The following is a 19543-nucleotide window of genomic DNA, read 5'->3' on the forward strand; positions in this document are numbered from 1 at the left end:
TGCAGATCATTTGTCACCTCTGTAAGTTTTCAGGCACAAGTTCCTGTATTTACAACCTGCAGACTAGTGCTGACCATCTCAGAGGAACTTCAAAGCATACTTTAGTTTGCTGAGAACAAATGTTGTTAGCTTTAAGTCCTGCAAAAATTCAATGCTCAAACAATTTCACTGTGGGACATTGGATAATACCTAATAGTTTAATATCAGCATTTCAAAAGTGAAAAGTTCTGGAGGATTTAGCTTTCTTGTGAGGTATTTCTAATTTATTAGAGTTTGTGAGCAACTGTACAACTTGGCAACAACAGGCCTCTATAGCCAGCTAATGAAAATCTAATAAAAGTTAACGTTTTTCATACATTCAAGGTCACATAGGGAATATTATGTGATGCATGCTATTGCTGAAGCAAGCTCACCTCGTTTCACTTGAAAAACCACGGAAGGAACCAGATGTCAGCAAGATAAGACATCTTGGCTGTCCAGAAAGAAGCAAAATCTTTTCTGGATCTTGACAGCTTCAAACCTAGACTTGAAGTTGATTTTAATACAGGGGGTTTTTAGTGTACTAGCATCTGACCTTAAATGATAGGGAAGAGGAAAGTGTATATGTTTTATGACATCTTGTGCCTGGTGATGATTATAGGCCTTTATAAAGTTCATATTTACATACTGGTTTTGGGACAAAGTAAGCTTGCTTTGCTTTGAATTTCTGCTTTGTACAGCGTCTGTTCCAGTTTGTTGTGATACAGAGTTTGTCTGAGAGACTGGAAAATCATTCTTCCAAAGTAATAGTAACATGTGGTTGAGGGAGTTTGACTAAACAGTATTGAGTATACTTCTTAAAGCAACCCCTCTTTGTAAAAAGCACTTACAGTGTCACTTAAAGTTAGCAAAAAAAATGTTCACAACGTTGTATCTCCTATTGAGTGTGTTTTTATTAGGCAGATATCACAAAGAAGAGTTAGTAGAAGTGCATAAACAAAACCATTTCTCTCCCCTCCTGAGTTGGCTTTTTCTAGATACTGTGTTTAGCAATTTACCAGTATGATGGTCAGTTAGTGAAGACACTTCTGATTTAATGCTGATGCAACAAAAAGTAAAATAACTTGTTTGCGATTTCAGCTAGAAATGTGGGATGTCTATTTTGGCTTTGCTGCATGACCTGTACTTTTCATAGATGGCACAGCAGAATATACTGAGATTGACAGTTTACAACTACATCACAGTATTTCTTTTCAGAGGATTTTTCTTAGTAGACTTGTCAGTGTGTGTGTGGACATGCCTATGCTATAGTGGTGTTTGAGCAGCAAGGAATGGCATTACCATACATCTCCTCAGCACATGTCATATCCTCAGGGCCTTGTTAGCAACAAAATTTGCAATGTGGATGTACAACCATAAAAACTGTGGCAGATTACCCAAGGACATTGCTTTCCTAAATAACCTACACAGAAGTGATCTTCAGCATACCAGTATTTGAAGAAGTTTGGGCTTCTTCCTTCTTCTCTTTGTTTCCCCCCCCCCCCCCCCTCCCCCCCCCACCATATTCCAGTTTCAGTAGACCAATAATGAAATACTCTGTTTTGCAGACAAGAAGCCCAAAGCCGTGCCAGAGCCCACAGCCCAATTTGGGTGACCAGACAGAACACCTCTCTGAAGCATCTGCCGATTCCTTAGAGGCCATGTCCGAGGGCGATTCTCCAACCCCCTTTTCGAGGGGCAGCCGCACACGGGCAAGTCTTCCCGTGGTGCGGTCAGCAAACCAAACAAAGGAAAGATCACTAGGTAAGACCCTGCTTCAGTCCTTCTCCTTTCTGCTCTTAGCCTGTGTTTTCCATTTGTGCATTTAAAATAGTTTTTAAATTGTTTGGGGTTAAAAAAGTAAAGGCTTTGGTAGCACATTATTTTTAATGTCTGGTTGTTCTTTGGGAATGAGCTCAGTATGAGGTGCTGGGTAACTTGGGGGAATGGTGAAGTTATTTTCATAAGAGCTTAAAGTGTCCTGGGAACATGGTAAACAAGGAGAAAGATGCAGACCCTGACATGAAATGCTGACTAATGGTTAAACCCCATACTGCAGATACTTTTTGCCAGGCCTGTATGTGGCCGTGAACTTAATACAAGATTGCACCCTCATTTTCAGGCAGGAGACACAGAGCTTTTCACTTTATCATCTCTTCAAAGCCAGACCTAGTTGGAAAAAACCTAGAGATATTATTGCCTGACAGATCCAGCTCTCACTAAAAAGGTTTGGTATTTGCATGGCAGTAGCTTTCCAGGCAGAGTTTGAACGGATACACTCACAGAGATGCCCTTTACTTCGAGGCAGTGCCCTTCCATCTGCATGGTGACACGGGTGATATGCCAGCGCAGGTGGACAGCTCTGCTTCCCGTGTTCTTCCCATATCTCAGGGCTGAATTAAGCCCAGCTGTGAACCAGAATTCCTTTTATGATGGTCGATTTTGTCTTGGAGACTCTGCTCTCAGCTGATGGATGGTAAAAGTAAAAGCTGCTTTTTTGAGGAAAGACACCAGAGGGCAGTTAAACTGCTGTGAGAAGACAAGGTAACTCGTGTGTGGATTGCTGAGGAAGGCAGGTTTTTGCTCAAAGGTAATAAACTGAAATGCTTCTTTCCTGTAGATGTAGAGTGTCTCCCAGCATAGAGAGTGACATAAACCGAACACTGGGCTGTATATCATACCACATTTGTAAGCTTGTCATGGTGGTTTACTCATTCCTCAACAATCTAAGACAGTTTCTGCAAAAGTCTTATGATATCTGACAAACACAACAAATGAGAGGGAAACAGGGCTGGAAGTGGTCCTGTGCTGCCCCCAGAGCTGGCAAGTGCAGAGCAGTGGGGCTGGGGACAAGGGGCGATCCCTGCCCATGTCAGCTCATGAGCAGCACTGCTGCCCTCCCAAAACCCTTTGGGTTACCCATATGTCAGGCTCTTTGGGGAGAAATTTTGAAGGCTCCAACCTGGACAAGACTGTTTGGTTTAGAGGTGTTTCTACGAGCAAGCCCGTAGCACATATATGTTTACTATACATGCAGAGGATTCATCTCTGCCTATATGTCACTGCTGACTAGGGCATCCGCAGAATGGCTTGCTTCACCCTGAGATTTTCTGGGAAGCCTTTGCAGGTCCCCATGCAACTCACAGCCCAGCCTCACTGCAGTTTCAGCTGGCATTCTGCAGTTACCCCAGGCCGTGTAGGGTATCTCAGCTCTGAACTTCTGTTTCAGATGTGATCTGAGAATTAATAAATAGTTTTTGGGAAGCTTTTTGTTGGCATCAAAGGGCGTGGCCTGCTATGCACCAGTGCTTTGTGCAATGTTTTCTCTCCTGAAAGCTGAGCTAGAAACAGCTTTCTCATTGTCAGTGGGTACATCTGAAAAAAATAAAGCCCTGTTTCTGGAAAAGACTTAAGTGCTTATCACTACAAATAAACCTGCCAACAGGAACATAGGAAAGGCCGTACTGCATTAGACCAACAGTCTGCCTGGCCCCATGTTTTGTCTCCAAAAGAGGGACCATAGGCAGCTAGTCTCGGCAAGATTAAGAATGGAGTAAGTATATGTATGTATGATCCTTCCCTCGAGTACTCTCCCAGCCTCAAGCTATCTTCAGTTTAGCGATTTCCTGGTTATGGTTTCTGCCTGTATAATAACCCTCAAGAGATGTCTCCTCCAGGTATTTGTTCAGTCTCCCTTTGAACCCATATAAATTTTTTGCATCTGCAACAGCGTAGCTGTGACTTTGGCAGCAAGTTTCTGTTGGTTTACTGCCCAACAGTCACTTTTCTCTTGCTTTCTTTTGTATTTGCTTATCTGCTCTAAGTTATGCCCCTTTGTCCTGTGTTGGAAGTGACAGCAAACATTAGATTGTTATCTGTTCCCCTGGGCCGTATCTGATTTTGTAGGCCTGTCATTTCCCTCAGGTCGTCTTTTCTGCAGTCTGAGAAGTGCTGCTGTAATCACTTGTTCCTCATCCAGAAACCATCCTGGACATTTGATTATCACTGTTGCCCTTCTTTGCACTCTTTCCAGTTTGCCAGTATCTTTGCTGAGATGAGAGAACCAGAAGCTCACTGTTAAGTAGTCCACTCTTAAAGCTGTTTTTTTAGCATCTGCTGAATATACAGTTGTCCAGATCCTAATGGAGGATTGTCACATGAAGATGTACCATTTTATTTAATGGCCAGGATTTCAGATCCTGCAAGGCACCCTATCTCAGCCTGTCTTTCGTATACCAGAGACAAGACCCTGGCTTATCCCAGCACAAACAGGCAAAATGCAGGGACGGGGGAAGGAAGCAATATAATATGAAGCATTTGAGTTGAGAGTTTTTAGATTTGAAACTGGAGTAAAATAAGCTTTTTCTCCCCTGTATTGCAGGAGGGGTCACAGCTATGTGTGTGGTTTAAGGGATCATTATACTAGCCAAATAGGAGGTAATATATTGCCACCACCCCACAACCTGTCATTTTCGAGTTGTTTTAGGAACTATTAATAGCAAATAGTTTGTTTTAAAAGATAGTCTAAAAATTATTCTAAAATAGTTCAGTTTTAGATTATTATTCTTCAATGCATTTCTTTTACAATAATGTAATAATGTTTTACGATTTCAGTCTTTTCTGCCAGTGTGTTCTAACGCTACCGTGAGCAGTGTTCTGAAATTTTATTTTTGAGACGCTTTGCAGACTGTGGCCCTATTAGGATTGTTTTCACTTGCAGCAGAACAAGGGGAGTGTTTATTTTTAAAAAACAGGAAACTGTTTATAACTTCAATTTTAAAAGTGTCATGAAAATATTTCTGTTCAGGTGATTTTAAACAAGCTATGTACAATCACCTCCCTTTCCATCTCTATTAATTTTTTAATTTAATTTAAATACAAACTATGTTTTGATCCTCACCCAACATAATTTCAGTGAGGAAAATGGCCAACTTTTGTGAATTTTTATTAATTTTACATTTAATATCTCAATTTCATTGTTTTAAAAAGCTGATGTTTTCTTTTTGCAATTCTAATTCTTCTGTAGGTTCCTATTTTACTAACTACATATGAGTCTGTTTTTCAACTGTGGTCTGAATGAACATGGAGCCTGAGAAGGAATAGTGGTAATGCATTTTGGCTACCCCAACATCATGGTTTTGTCAGTCAGGACTAATCTAATAGGGCATGGTATTCATGTGGAGTCGACCCAGCAAACAGTGTTCCAGTTGTGGGCCCATTTAAAATTTCAGCAACTGCGTTTGGAATGAAGGTCTTTCTTGGCTAAGAGGTCCATCAGAAATCAGCACTTGTCTCATCAATCTGCAGCCTTGAGACAAAGCAAGATATTAAAATAAATTAATTCACTGTGCAAGAGAAAATTAAATGTATTTTAAAAGATCTATTTGAAAGCTGGGAGTTTTTCCAGTGTGATAACTGTGGGAAAAAATTATCTAGCAAAACTGTCGGAGTGAGAATCAGCTGAAATCTGGAAAGTGCTCAAAAGCTTTCAACAAACTTCACTTGCAATTTGCCTGGAGGAAGCAGAACCTGACAAGCACCCAGCGAGGTTATGCCAGCAGCCAGCCTGTGCCCGCGCTGCAGCTCGCTGCTGTCGCTGCTCCAGTACCTCCGCAGTGAAATGAAGACTGACAAATACTTTCACTTGTAGTCTCTCATGTGGCACATCTGTAGAAACAATGGGCCTGATGCTTTGTAAGGGCAGGCACCAGCATCCTCTGTGGTGATGGAGGAGTTGGGGTAGTTGATGCCCTGTTGCAGCCCCAAAGGGCAGGGTGTGGTTACAACCTCCGGTTGCGGTTACAGCAGTAGATGCTCCTGCAGGATCGGGCTGTACATGCAGGGTTGGATTAAGGAAGAATATGGTACAAGGAGGAATTTCCATAAATGCACGAGGATTTGGGCTTGAGAAGTCACTGAGGAGGATGGAGCTTTATGGCTCGAGGGTTACAAGCACCTTCTTTGGGTGTCCCAGCCAGGGTGCCTGGCCACTCCAGTCCAGATGAATAAGGAGCAGAGGATGACCGGGCTCCTTGCTGGTAAACCTGTGCCTAAAATTAGGTGGTATGGAAAGGCCTCTGCAGAAATGTCTGATCCTGCCAATATTTGCATTTTATTTGCCTTTGGAGGGATTACTTGCAGGAGTAAAATTACACAAACGCTTAAGGATTGACATGGGGAGGGTCTTAAACAATCATGGAGTATTCTGAATATTACTTGTTAGTACCCCAACCCCAGGTTTTAGCAGGCACACATTTTGGTGTCTGATTAATTAGTTTGCTGCCACCTTCTATGAAAATGCTGTTACTGATTATAATAGTAACACCTGGATCTTTTGTAGCATTTCTTGCATGTGTTTCTCAAAGCCTGTTAAAAAGAAAGTCAGAGCCGTAGTTACAATTTTACACATGGGAAAGCTTCTGTGGAGAGACGGATAGTGACTTGGTAGCTGTCATCCAGAGGTAGAAATATCTCTCTATACATGTGTATGCAATGTACTGTAAGACTTCCACAGAACAATATAAATGCTAAAGGTAGACTTATCTATTATATTCATGGTAATTAATTGTTATTTACTATTTATGAGCTAGAAATGAAAATAGGCATGTTAAATCAGGCAGAAGATGTGTGAACAGCCATAGACTTTATAAGAGAAGCCTGTGATTTGTTAGCAGTGGCACTGCCCTCTCTGATTCCTTAGGGCGTGATTCAAGCCTAATGAAGTCAGCAGGATCTTCAGTTTAATTCATGGGAGAGGGACTCCCTGGGAACTGCATTTCAAGTTAAGGCTGAATATAGCTTTAATGTATTCAGTCATCTTAAAGAAATTTTCCCTATCTTGTCTTTTTACAGTGTGTGCAAAGCAGCCAACATGCAGAAAGGTCATGTAAATATTTGCTGTCATGGTCAGATACATTAATGTGGGCTGGCAAGTCTATAGAAAAAACAGCCTGAAACAACTAGTTCCAATTATTGAATTGAAACACAGACCCTAGGAAACTATAATATTATAAGGTAACAGCAGTTTTCCTGTCCAGCTTTTCTAGACTTCTTTCATATTTCTTCAAATTATAGCTAAAATTTTTGAACTTGGAAAGAAAAAAACCCACAGTTCTTACCTGAAATATTTGCATCTAAAGAAGGTAAACAATCATACTGATATATCATAGTGCCGAGAGGTTTTTTCTGTTTCGTTTATTGTCCCTACATGATTTGTGAAAGACAGCTATATGGAAGAGTGAAATACAGGCCTTCCCAGGCTAGCAGTCATGCACTCGATTATTATTTACTTAACAGATTCTTCCTCCTATAAGAGAATGTCTTGTGTGTACCTGAAAAAAAAAAATGCTTCTAAGAAGCAAGATCTTATTTAGTACATACTGTCTCAACAGAAGCACATTCTGTCTGCCACTAAAAAGCTGATAAGCAGTATATTTTAGATGCTGTGTCACACTGGAGGTGAATTTGACTCCATTGCAACTCAGCATGGATCCAATGGGTTCATTGCAGTGATACTGGAGTAGATGATGTGCAGTGTGCTAAATAAAACCATTAACTATGCAAGTCTGTATCTGTCACTGCTATATCTGTTAAATGTTTTTTTTAATACAATATTATTTATCTGCACTGCAGTAATACTAAAAGACCTTGACTAAAAATGGGACCATACCGTGTTCGGTTACATACTGAGAAACTACTCCTATTGCAGGACCTTGCAAGACGAATAAACCAGAATGAAAAGTGGTGAAGATAAAGGGAGAGGTAGAGTAATTAGAGTCCAAACTGACAAACTGAATAAAGCTATGTCAAGGAGGCAGTGGCTTTCCTCTTTATGCCAAATCATACCCACACAGAAGGTGCAATGTCTTCATCCTGCTCTTACCACTGCTTCTTATTCTGATTTAGCAACAGCAGTTTGGGCTTTCAGCATTTGATGTCTGCTGGAAGAGGGATCTGGCAGCTGGAATAGCTTGCACAGGCCAAACTACCCTTCAGAGGAAAGGTAAGAGGCCAGATGGAGCTGTCCCGTGGGTTGTATCTGGCACAGAAGCTATCACTTGAACAAATTCGATCTAATTTTCACGTTAGGTAAAATTTGTAAGTCTACCTCTAATACAGTAAGCCACACAAACACCAGACCCTTCCATTTGCACATGAGCATGCAAAGAAAAAAGTGTATTGCAATTCCACACGTTGCAAGAAGTGCAAGATTTTGGCCAAGCAGAGAAGCGTAGTACTAGCCTGTCTGTTAGCACAGTGTATTTATGATTTGCTGCCAGTGCTGAGAGCAAGTCCCTAAACGAGGACAGTTCTTGGATTTAATCGTTGCGCCCAATACTGTTTATATATTTAGGTAGTGATTCTAATGCATAGTTACTATGCTGGGCCTGAGTTCAGGTTTCGGTTCTCAGAGGGAAATACTGTCATCTCTGTGGTATATAAGGCTGTCTCTTGGTTTTGTTCTTATTTTCTCTCTATCTTGCATTTTTGGCTACAGAGTAGCCTGATTTAAACAGGATAAGAGGATAATCACTGCATCAGAGGCTTGCAGATAGCCTGCTGATTAGGGTACTCTCTTGGGACAATAAGGCCAATGGTCTGAAACACTCTCAAGATGGGAGCCCTTCTGGATAAATTTTTTAACTACTCAACTGTTTCATAAATGTCAGGCACTTGGTACCATTGCTTCTACCCAGTTACCTTCTGTGATGAATAGACCATCTGTGGGTCTGAGGACAGAGCAGTGGATGCTGTTTGTCTTGGCTTTAACAAGGCCTTTCACATATCTCTCATAGCCTCCTTGTAGCTACCTGGGGCAGATATGGGTGGCGTTCGAGGTGAGTAGGGCTTAATGCTTTAAAGTCTGACTGGGAGCTGGTTTTCAGTGGTCTGCGTCAGGGGTGGACTTCTGGGGCCAGTAGTTTTTAACATCAGCAACTGGGCTGTTGGGATGGAATGAACCGTCAGCAGGACCAAGCCTCACACTAAGTTTGGGAGAGCTTTTAGTATGCTGGAGGGTCAGTCGGCCACTCACTGGGACCCCCAGTGAGCCAGAGAAATGGACTAGCAGGAACTTCACAAAGCTCTCCAGAGGCAAATGCAGTCTTTCAGCAGGGACAGAAGAGCCCTGTGCAACAATGTAGGCAGGGACAGACTGGCTTGGGAGCAGCTTTGCAGAAAGGACTTAGGATCTGACAGCAAGGTAACTATGTGTTAGCAGTGTGTCCTTGCAGCAGTAAAAACTGCATAGCTGGCCGCAGGAAAAATTTAGCCAGCAGGTCAAGGGAAGTGATTATTCCCTTCTTCTCAGCATTTGTGAGGCTGCACATGGAGTATTATGTCCAGTTTTGGCTCCCCAGTACAAAAGAGATAATGACAAACTGCAGTGAGCTCAGCAAATGCCTTTTGGCTTTCTTCTCCTTAACCATGCTAACTAAGGTCTTGGGTCCAAGATCCTGTTTAATGTAGGCCTTAATGACTTAACAAAAAGTCAAGGCTGCTTGTTAAAGCCCAGGTAGGTGAATTTCTGGTGTGATGCTGTAACCAGTGGTGCTCTTATAAGCTGAATGGCTTAACCCCTAAACTTGCTACTGACAGTAGTGAACTTTTTAGGAATGAAATAACTTCAGAAATACTGAAGAGAATTCCTGCAGTAAATACAGAAAATTTGGTAGATGGAGCAAAACTACAGTCATGTGTGGCCTACATGACTTTAATGCTCCACGGCTATGGAATATTAAAATGGTCACATTCTGCCCTTGAATGCATCACTTCTGCATGGTTTAATACTAAAAAACAGGGTTTATAAAAATAGTTACCACTCAAGTAATGTGTGTTTAATACAGCTGATTTATATAGGAAGGAAATACTATTGGGTAGGATGTCTTTCTTTCTTTTTGTGTTTATTCAAGAGGAAGAATATGTATTCTAAGAAATTTAATTGATGTTTTCCTGTCTCTTTTGCTATTGCTCCTTTAAAAGCTAGTAACAAAAATGCCCCTATGTAAAATACTTGGTTACAGTATCCATAAATGCTTAATATGTCTACCTAGCCCTTGGCAAACACATATCCTCTGAAATTGTACTAGTCAGCTTGGTACCTTTGGCTGGGAGCCAGCTCACCATGGTTTACTGGCTTCTCCAGAGGTCAGGGGCTCAGCTCCTGGCGGGCAAAAGCAGCACAGCTGCAAGAGCCTGCGTGGGCATGTCCTGTGCCTGCTCGTGTGTAGTTCTCTGATTTTACTATGCTAAATTGGTGAATGTGAATTCAAGTAAATGCAGCATGGCAGAGCCTGTGGGCCCTCTGAAAAATAGCTCTGGTACACATGACATTTCTAGTTCATCTTACTGTGTTGTTCAGTTGTCATTTTTTTTTTTAATATTTTTTCATTAAGTATCATAGGATTTTTGTGTTCTTCCAAGCTTATTTGCATTGTTTTTTCAGTTAGGGATATGAAAAAGTCATCTTGCTGGTCAGTTGGGCTATTCTGGCAAGAGCAAGGGTATAGATGCAATTATTGTCCAAAAGTCGTCCTGCCAGAACATTGTTTTCCACCTGGGAAACTGGGTTAAACTGAAATGTTCCCTCAGACTCTCTAGTTACTTCTATCTAGATGATAGAAGTAACTGTCTACACTTGATGGACTTGCTGACATAGGTGTATGTTGTCTTTTGGCAATAGGCTATTTCACAGGTTTTATCTGCAATCAGATAGGACAAATGCCAGTTTTTCTTTAGGTAAAAAAAATTGTTGGTTTTCTTTTTGGTTTTTGCTTTTTCTTCTTAGCTAACTAAAAGTATCCATTTGTAGAAAAGTGATAGTATTTGAGTGACAGTTAGAAATCTTTATTTCTCATAACACTTTAGTAGAAATTTTATGTGACTACTGAATTTTCCATGTGTTTTTTCATTAGGTAACAAATCTATTGCAGAATTACAGCAAGTCACTGTAAATAGCAGAAAAGGATGAAATAGCAGTAAGAAGTGGTACTGGACTAAATTAAACAGTTCCTGCTTTTATTGAAATTGTTATCAAACAACTTAATACCTTGAGCAAAGCTCTTCAGGCTATTCTGGAAGAAAATTATATGAAATAAATAATTGTTTTAATTTCATTAAAAGATCTACTTTTTGATTCTCTTAGTACTTGAAGACAGCTAAGGCTATTTATAGACATTTTTTGAGTGTGGAGGACAGATTATCAGCAGGGAGTAGCTAATGGAAGCTAGTATGAGAGCTTCAGGCTAGAAATACCATAAGGACCGTGGCAATGACCTCAGACTAGTTGAAAATATGTGTGGTGAAATAGGAGAGTCAAGTCTTGAGGGTGTGGAAAGTAAGAACTGCATATTGAGGAATTTCTTCCACACTGCAAGAGGTGTTACTGTAATAAACTTGTGTCTGCATAACTTTTACAAAATTTGGTGGTAAGGACATGAACTATGTTATCTCTGTTTATCTGATAGCTGGAGGCAGGGAAATAGGGGAGAGGGTGGAGAACAACATGGGCCTATGCCACCCTCACAGTCTTATATACTGCAATTTTGTCAAATAAAAATCACAGAAAAATTGGAAGGATCTTGGCATTTTTGAAAAAAAAAAAAAAAAAAAAATTGTAAACTGGATTTTGAGGAAATGCATGGCAATTTTTATTGTGATCCCCTCTGGATTGTCCTGAAGTGTCGCAACAAATCATCAAGATTTTATCCTTAGTTTTTAAAATGGATACAAGTCTCAACTAATGATTCGACATAAATATGAGAAAGAAATAAGGGTGCATTTTCTCACTTTTGCTTGTTGACATTGCTGCTGACTTCAGCATGAGGGAAAATGCAGAGCCAATGACTCAGTGGACATATGGTGGAAGATCAAGCTAAACCAGCATGAAAAGACGAAGATTGTCCATCATCTCAAAAAAATGTGGTTAACTGATGGTTAGGTAAAGAGTGAAACTAATCTAATGACAACTTTGCCAACCTCTAACTCCTTTGTGTTATTTAATTCACTTTACAAAACATAGATCAGCTTGACTTCTGGCTGTTCTCACTGCTTTTCCTCACCATGTAGTCCATATTTCTTCACCTTAAGATACAGCTGTCTTTGCTAGTTCATGTAATTTTCCATTCCTTATATATCCTGTACTAACTTCCTAATATGCTTTTTTGATGTTATTATTCACCCAACAAGGTGTGAAGGCCTCCTGTACGTATTGTTTCCCTGTTTGAGTTGCAGCTTTTGATTTAAAGAAATTCCAGCGCTCCCAATGCATCCAGGTTTTGACTGCTGTAGTCCAACCAGTTTTACTAATTACTTGAAATTTTCAAATTGGACATGAAATTTCCAGAGGATATGTAGTGTGGCTGGTCAGAAGAGAGTGGCAGTGCATTGTTCACACCAGTGATTTCTGGCTCTGTGGGAAGGTTTCACTGTTCCAGCGTCCAAGCATCCCACATCGGCCAAATACAGATATTATCATCAGTTAATACTTCTCTTCAGATGGGAGCTCATGGATTAAGGTGTTGCCAAATCTCAGTAAGGTTTTTCAGTGCAGAAATTTGCAAGATGTGTTACCTACACAGGGAGTGTCCCGTAGCTTCACAGGAAAGAAACTCATGAACTCCAGTTTAAGATTTGATTGTATTTTATTTCATAACACTAAGGAGTTATTTAACTCCTCTGCCTCAGTTTTCTCTTCTTCATTATGAGAAGAGAATTATGAGAGGATTATGTGAGTACCAGTATTTTTCCATTTAAAATTTATTGTGTGAGAGAATTAACTGATATTTGTAAAGGTCACAGATGATGACTCAATCATGTTTGTTAACTAATTCTTGATTTATCAGCCATTTAACTTTTCTTTGCTGTTGTGTGCTTCATGTTTTTCTCTCTTAAATAACCAGTTTATAAGGCTAATTCCTGTTCTGTAAATAAAAGTGAGTTGTGATTAAAGCTCTTCTAAGCATCTAAGCTGCCCAGCACTGAGATCATTGTTAGCAATACAACCATGATAATGTGGCACTTAGTCAAGGTTAGGTCAGCACCATGTATTAGATGGAGGTGCTGAGAGATGCGAGCTGGGTGGTGTCATGCTGCCTGCATAACATTAGCTTTTGCCATAAAGAGTAAACCTTTATCAGTTGTAACTAAGGAGTTACGATCTTACCGGTATGGGTACAGTGCTGAGCCCTTTTGATTATGCAGCTCCTTGCTCTAAAGCCAGACTAGGCCCTGTCAGTTCAGGTATGGTTCACCGTTATGCCATGTGGGCATGTCCTCAGCTGCCAAGTGGGTTTTACAACCCAGCGACAGTATCTGAGCTGAGCACCTTGCCATGCATCTGATGTGTCTGCGTGAGCTGCAGCTGCAGCATGGGCAGTCTTCAAATCTGTGCTAGCTGGACAAAGGTGCAGGGTGGCTGCTCCGGACACTCTCTAAACCCAGCGCTGGTGGGTTCAGCTTGTGCAGGAGGCACTGCCTGCAGGTTAACAGTGCATCTTTCATTGCACTGTGTTGTGTTTCATGTAGACCATCCCTGAGAGAAATGATGAAATATTTTCTAAGTCCTTGTGTCACTGACCCTCGGTAAAGGGGGAGCAGAAAGTCTTTTGGTTTTGAAAGAGCTCTGTATGCAGGGAAGGAAAGGGTAATCATGTGGTGTGTTCACATGATCATCATCAGATTTGGGTTTTATGCTTGTAAACCTTTCTTTGAACATGTCCTTTCACCTCTTGGGTGTTTAATTTCCCCTACTATAAAACATACCTTTCTGTTGACAGAAATGTTGTGAAGCAATTTGTAAAGAGGTTTAAGTTTCTAAGGACTGACTTACACATAAATGTTTTCTGCTATGGCCTGTGTTTAATGCTGTGGCCTCTTGCTCATAGGGTGAAGAATGATCAGAAATTCCAGAGGTATTTCTGAAACTAAGTTATACCAGCATGGTGAAGGGCAAAGCTTAACATCACAGCTTGCCTTGTAGCTGTAGGGAAGCTCAAGGCTGGCAGTATCCAGGAGTACATAGAAGTGATAGCCACAGTGTTGTCTGACTTGCACTTTCAAAACAGTTGCATGGTGTAGTTTCCTCATTGACACTGGTCTTCATACCCGTCTACCTAGAGTAGCAGGGCATTTCGCAGTCGTGTTTGGTTTGTGTTTTATAAAACTTGGCCCAATATTCAAGTTTCGGGTAAATCCATTGTAACAGAACCATAAGTGCAAGAGGGACTTCAGGGTACATGGAGACATTAACATCCGTTATGTTTAACTTTCTTTCCAGAGGCTTTGCTGGCATATGTGTTATGCCCTAACAAAAACCATACCTGAGTTATATTCTATTTCTTCTTGCTTTAATTCTCCATGGGAGTAATTTTTTTAGCTGAAGGTAAAACAAACCTCAGAGCTCCAGCAGCTCCATGAAGTTGGGCCTGTGGGTATTACCGGTGTTCAGAGTTTCAGCTGGGCAATGTGTAGGAGAAAAATAATGTCAATGAGTTAAAATAATGGATTTTCAGTCTCTTCTGTCATGCTGAAACGGGATTTTTAGAAGTGAACAGTTAGTTTTGTCAAATAGGAAATGCCCTAAAGCATTGCTATATCATGATACGGATCAGACAACTCAAAAGGAAAGGCAGTAGTTTGTTTTAAGGGCATGTGATCTAAGGGAGAGTAAGGAAAAAAGAATGTATTATGCCTTTGAAAATGTCTTTTCCCCTTAGAGTGAGTTTGTGGCCAAAACATTTCTCTGAGTTGTATGTTAAAGCTGTCTATTTTAAGGCATGATCTTTTTGGATAACATGCATATTTGCTTTGAAAATTCAGGACCCAAAGACAACTGTAATTTTGTTTTGGATCAATATTTTGGGGGAGTGTTGGAGGACACACAGATTCAAGACTGTTCTGAAATGATTTAGACTTGTGTATAAGGAAGATTTTTTAACTCTACCATTTCTTTTGTGTTAATGGTTTCACCAGCTCAATATTCAGCATTTTCTGCATTCTGCACTAACTTTTAAACTGGGCAGAAAACAGTGTCACACACAACTGCAAAGCTGATATGCAAAGCATGTATTTTTAGCCAAAAAATAATTTTTTGCCATTTAATCCAAGAAAGTTTCAAATGCCAAAATACAGAAGGTTCCTTATGTTCTTCTGAAGAACTGAAAGCTATCATCAAAAATGAATATGTTTTTGCACGTCTTGGAACAGTGAAATAAATGCAATCATTAAAAATATGTGTACTTAAATTTTTTTACAAATATAGTTAGTTTCTGAATTCTAAAGAATGTTTAGCTGCATGGAATACTTGAATGAACACTAAAAAGCAATTTTACTTAGAAGAACATAAATGATGTCTCAAAATGAAAAGAAGAATAGTTTAATAACTCATTAAATTTTGGCATTAAAAGTAAAATTCTTAGGAAAGTTTTCTTCAGTCTTTGAAAGAAAACCAGTTACATTTTTCCAGCCAAAGGAAAATGGAAGTTTGTAGTAGGATTCATAAAGGGTCTGATTGCAATCTTAATGAAAGAAAAAGTGTCAGCTCTTGATAATATTAGGAAAATTATGTTAACAGCTCCATTTTATACAAGCAGCCTAATATCAAATAATGGTTAGGTAATATTGAGTGGTCTGTTTAGTATTCAGAAAAATTAACATCTTCCTTCCCTAAGTGCAAGCACAATTATCTACCCACTGATGGTAGGAACATCTAACTATGTGTGTGTTTATTCCTCTGTAGCAGTTATGGACAACATAGGGACAAAAATACTAAAGATTAAGGGGGAAGAGGGATCATCTTAGAATAAAATACCTTCTTTTCATTAAATGCCTTTGCATTCTAGGACCTTGGCTTTCCCCATTGCTTTTGCTCAGTGTTTGTATCTCAGCACCATAAACTGCCCATCCCATTGCTGATGACTTGCAAGTGAGAATCACTGAGTTACCAACTAAGTTTTGTGATTTGCTGAGATTCGATGATGTCTGATGGTAGCTGCATTGAGGACCTTGTGTTCCCAACCCTCCTGTTTATATTGGCCGTGGGAGAACAACAGATGGTGCACCTACACTGCAGTTATTGTGGTGAATTCAGTTTGTGTAAAATACTCCGGCTAGTCTTAGCCTACCTGTGTTGGTTATTGGTAGATGCAAAGGCATGGCAGCACAGAATCTGCTCAGGCCCCAAAGTCTGCCTGAAAATGTAATAAAGACTTTAGCGCTTAGTTCAGCCTGAAGGCTGCCCTTCTACTGTTGTGTCACTAGCAACATCCAAACTGGGTGGTGTAAAACTACCTTGACTGTGTATCTACACGAGCTGCAGTGAATTCAGTGTAGACGTTTCTGTAATCACTAATTCTTGAGCAGATCCAATATTGTTTTCCTTTTACAAATACCTTCCAATGGCTGGATAGCTTTTGAGCCATTTACAAAGCATTTAGGTTGTGGCAGTGCCTCTCAGGCAGCTGGTAAAAATACAAACTGCAGTGGTATTTCTACTGTCTTTTCTACATTTTTTTCTCCTCCATCTCATTCTGGGCTGCTAAATGTCTGCAGAGTGGATGCACCAATATATCTTGGGGGCCACTGTGCTGCAAAGCAGCTTGGCAGAAAAGGATCTGGGGATCCTGGTGGACACCAAGCTGAACGTGAGCCAGCAATGTGCCTTGCGACAAAGAAGGCCAATGGTATCCTGGGCTACGTTAGACAAAGTATTGCCATCAGGTCAGGGGAGGTGATCCTGGAGTGCTGTGTCCAGTTCTGGGCTCCCTGGTACAAGAGAGACATGGACATACTGGAGAGAGTCCAACAAAGGGCCACAAGGCCCTTAACTCGGTTAGAGCATCTCTGCTATGAAGAAAGGCTGAGAGAGTTGGGACTGTTCAGCCTAGAGAAGAGAAGGCTCAAGGGGAGGGATCTCATCAGTGTATAAAAGTACCTGAAGAGAGGGTACAAAGAAGACAGAGCCAGGCTCTTTTCAGTGATGCCCAGTGACAGGACCAGAGACAATGGGCACCAACTGAAACATGAGGTTCCCTCTGAACATCACAAAACACTTTTTCACTGTGAGAACAGTGAAAGACTTCTCAGCAAAGTGCAGTACCGGGGCAAGCATATTTATCAAAGCACAACCATATCACTTTTCTATGCTCTATCCCAATAGGTTGTTGAAAAGGAAAATGTTGTATGTGCTTTATGAGTAAGGAGTGTGAGTTGATTTTTCTCTTCTCATTATGGGCTTGTCTGTGTTCCACATGGACTTTGAAGCCCAAATCATTATTGTGCACTTGAGAATATGTAACTTGCTATTATATTTTGCTTGTAGGTGTTTTATATCTTCAGTATGGAGATGAAACAAAGCAGTTGAGGATGCCAAATGAAATCACAAGCACAGACACAATTCGTGCCCTTTTTGTAAGTGCCTTCCCCCAGCAGCTGACGATGAAAATGCTGGAATCACCCAGTGTGGCCATTTACATCAAGGATGAGAGCAGAAACATATACTACGAATTGTGTGATGTGAGGTAAGTAAACGTGGAATTACAGCTGTTGGGTTTGGGGGGGTAGTTTTGTAGTGCACTTACAGAATAAAAAGGAGTAGAGTTGATAAATATCTGACAGATACGCTTTATGACACATAAGGCATGTTCAGTGGTATCTGAGTAATATGGGAGGTCTGGTCTGACACTGCCTTCAGCTGTAGGTGCAATATCTGTTGCACAAGCCATGGATAAATGACTTACCTTGTTCAAATATTCATATAATACAGGCAGGTTCACATATTTAATATTTTATTGAATTTTAACTGAGACATAAATATTTAAAATACAGAACAAGAAATAAACATTTACAGAAAAACTTTTTTCTTTGCTGGTAGCACAAAGCCTGATCCTTGTGAGCCTGAAGTTACAAATGTGAATGTCATCGATGTCCTCACAACAGTGCCAATTATGCAACATCTAACACTGCCAAAGATCTGTGGCACTGGTGACCATTGCTGCAGCAGCCCCACCACCTTCCTGTTTCATGTCAGGATGCAGCAAATAATGCAGTCACTTCCCTTTATGAATTCAGAGCTTGGTCAATAAATGATCTGACTAACATCTGGGTGCATCTTTCTATCCTTTATTCTGTGGGAGAATTAACCATCTTCCTTCAGTCCTGATGTCTGTGCTCTTTGAGCAGAAGGACCAGGCTCTCAGGGTCCCTGGAAGGTCCTAAATCATGCAGCAACAAAGTTCTCAGGCATACCTCAGACGTGTTGCACTCTGTAAAACTGTGCAAGGAAATATGGTGGGCCTTTGTGCCATCCTTTTCATAAGAAGTTATGTGATGAAAAGAATGGACAGAGGAGTATAAGAAGATGAAGGAGAAAGCAGAAAAGGTGTTTCCTTTCTGCCAGTCTACCACTAGTGCAGGAAAATGATGTGAAATCAAGAGAAGTGTACTGTCTTCTGCTGCCTTGTTTCTTCTGGAGATCCTGTGGCTCAGGTGCTTCTCCATATCACATTGTAGTTAAAAGAGCAAGTTGGAGCTTTTCTAACCTTGCCACTTCCAATCCCCCCCATTCCTCTTCTTAGTCTTTGAAGAGCACCACACTCCATTTTCTCACCTCTGTCTTGCTCTCCTCAGGCTGCCTATCCAGTGTCTTGTCATTAGCCAACCTTTTGGATTTCAGTTTCTGTTTTTTTATCTTCCTTGCTTTGCAGACTGCCACACCCCTGTTTGGCCACTGTAATGCCTATGTTAAGACCCATCTGATTTTTTGCATCATCATCATTTATCATGTATTCAAATTTCTTATACATCAAACAGTCTATTCACAAGATTGGATCAACTGATTAAATCAAGATAGGGATTACTGTGTCTCTGTTGCCAAGTCCATTATTGCCAACCACCATCTGGCCCATCAGCTCCTTCTCTCTCACTTTATCCCTCCATCTTCCCTTGAGTTTCAGACTAACAGTTTATGACTTCATCTCCTCCCTGCCTCTGAGAATGTGATTGTTGATTAACTTAATACCACTCCACCTTTTTTTCCCTTGCTCCCATTGTAGGCGTCACTCTGCCAACCTCAGGCCTGGCTCAGTCCCAACATCTGCTTCCTCTGTTCCTATGCCTGTATTGTAGAGCATTTCTACAGGAAATCCCATGACCCAGCTGACTTTCTCCATAACAAAATTCCCTCCTTCAGTTCTGCCACCCTTCTCACTAAAGGAAACCTCAGCAATTCCAGCTTATGGAGTCCAAAGCATGCATTACCAACTGCATTTTCACCACCTTTGAATAATTTCCACAACAATTTCTTCATTTCTGTTCCTTACTCTTTACAAGATCTGGCCAGTGCCTCCCCTCAGAGAACAGATGAAATGAAGTCTTTTTCTCTCCTTTGCTTGCTATGTCTTCCTTCAATTCTCTTCTTTCTTCCTTGTCTTAAACACAGGTGTTTCAGTCAACTCTTTAAGCTCTCCATCTTTCTCAGAGGCTGTCTCATGTTCCTCTGTGCCTTGCATCCCTTGCTTTGTCTTTTTAT

General features: G+C 40.6%; 1 protein-coding gene across 9 annotated transcripts in view; it reads left to right on the forward strand.

Annotated features, from left to right (window-relative positions):
* KIAA1217 (KIAA1217 ortholog) overlaps window positions 1-19543 on the forward strand; it is a 183126-nt gene that overhangs the window by 83458 nt on the left and 80125 nt on the right. For all 9 annotated transcript variants that reach the window (XR_012628678.1, XR_012628677.1, XM_074866172.1 and 6 more), the window contains exons 3-4: window positions 1587-1782; window positions 17336-17534. Coding sequence is in view for 7 of the 9 variants with exons in the window: in XM_074866172.1 (XP_074722273.1) it covers window positions 1587-1782; window positions 17336-17534 (395 nt within the window). In the remaining 2 variants the exon portion in view is untranslated. The remainder of the gene's footprint in view (window positions 1-1586; window positions 1783-17335; window positions 17535-19543) is intronic.

Source organism: Strix uralensis, chromosome 1 (genome assembly GCF_047716275.1).
Source record: "Strix uralensis isolate ZFMK-TIS-50842 chromosome 1, bStrUra1, whole genome shotgun sequence".
Classification (NCBI taxonomy): Eukaryota; Metazoa; Chordata; class Aves; order Strigiformes; family Strigidae; genus Strix; species Strix uralensis.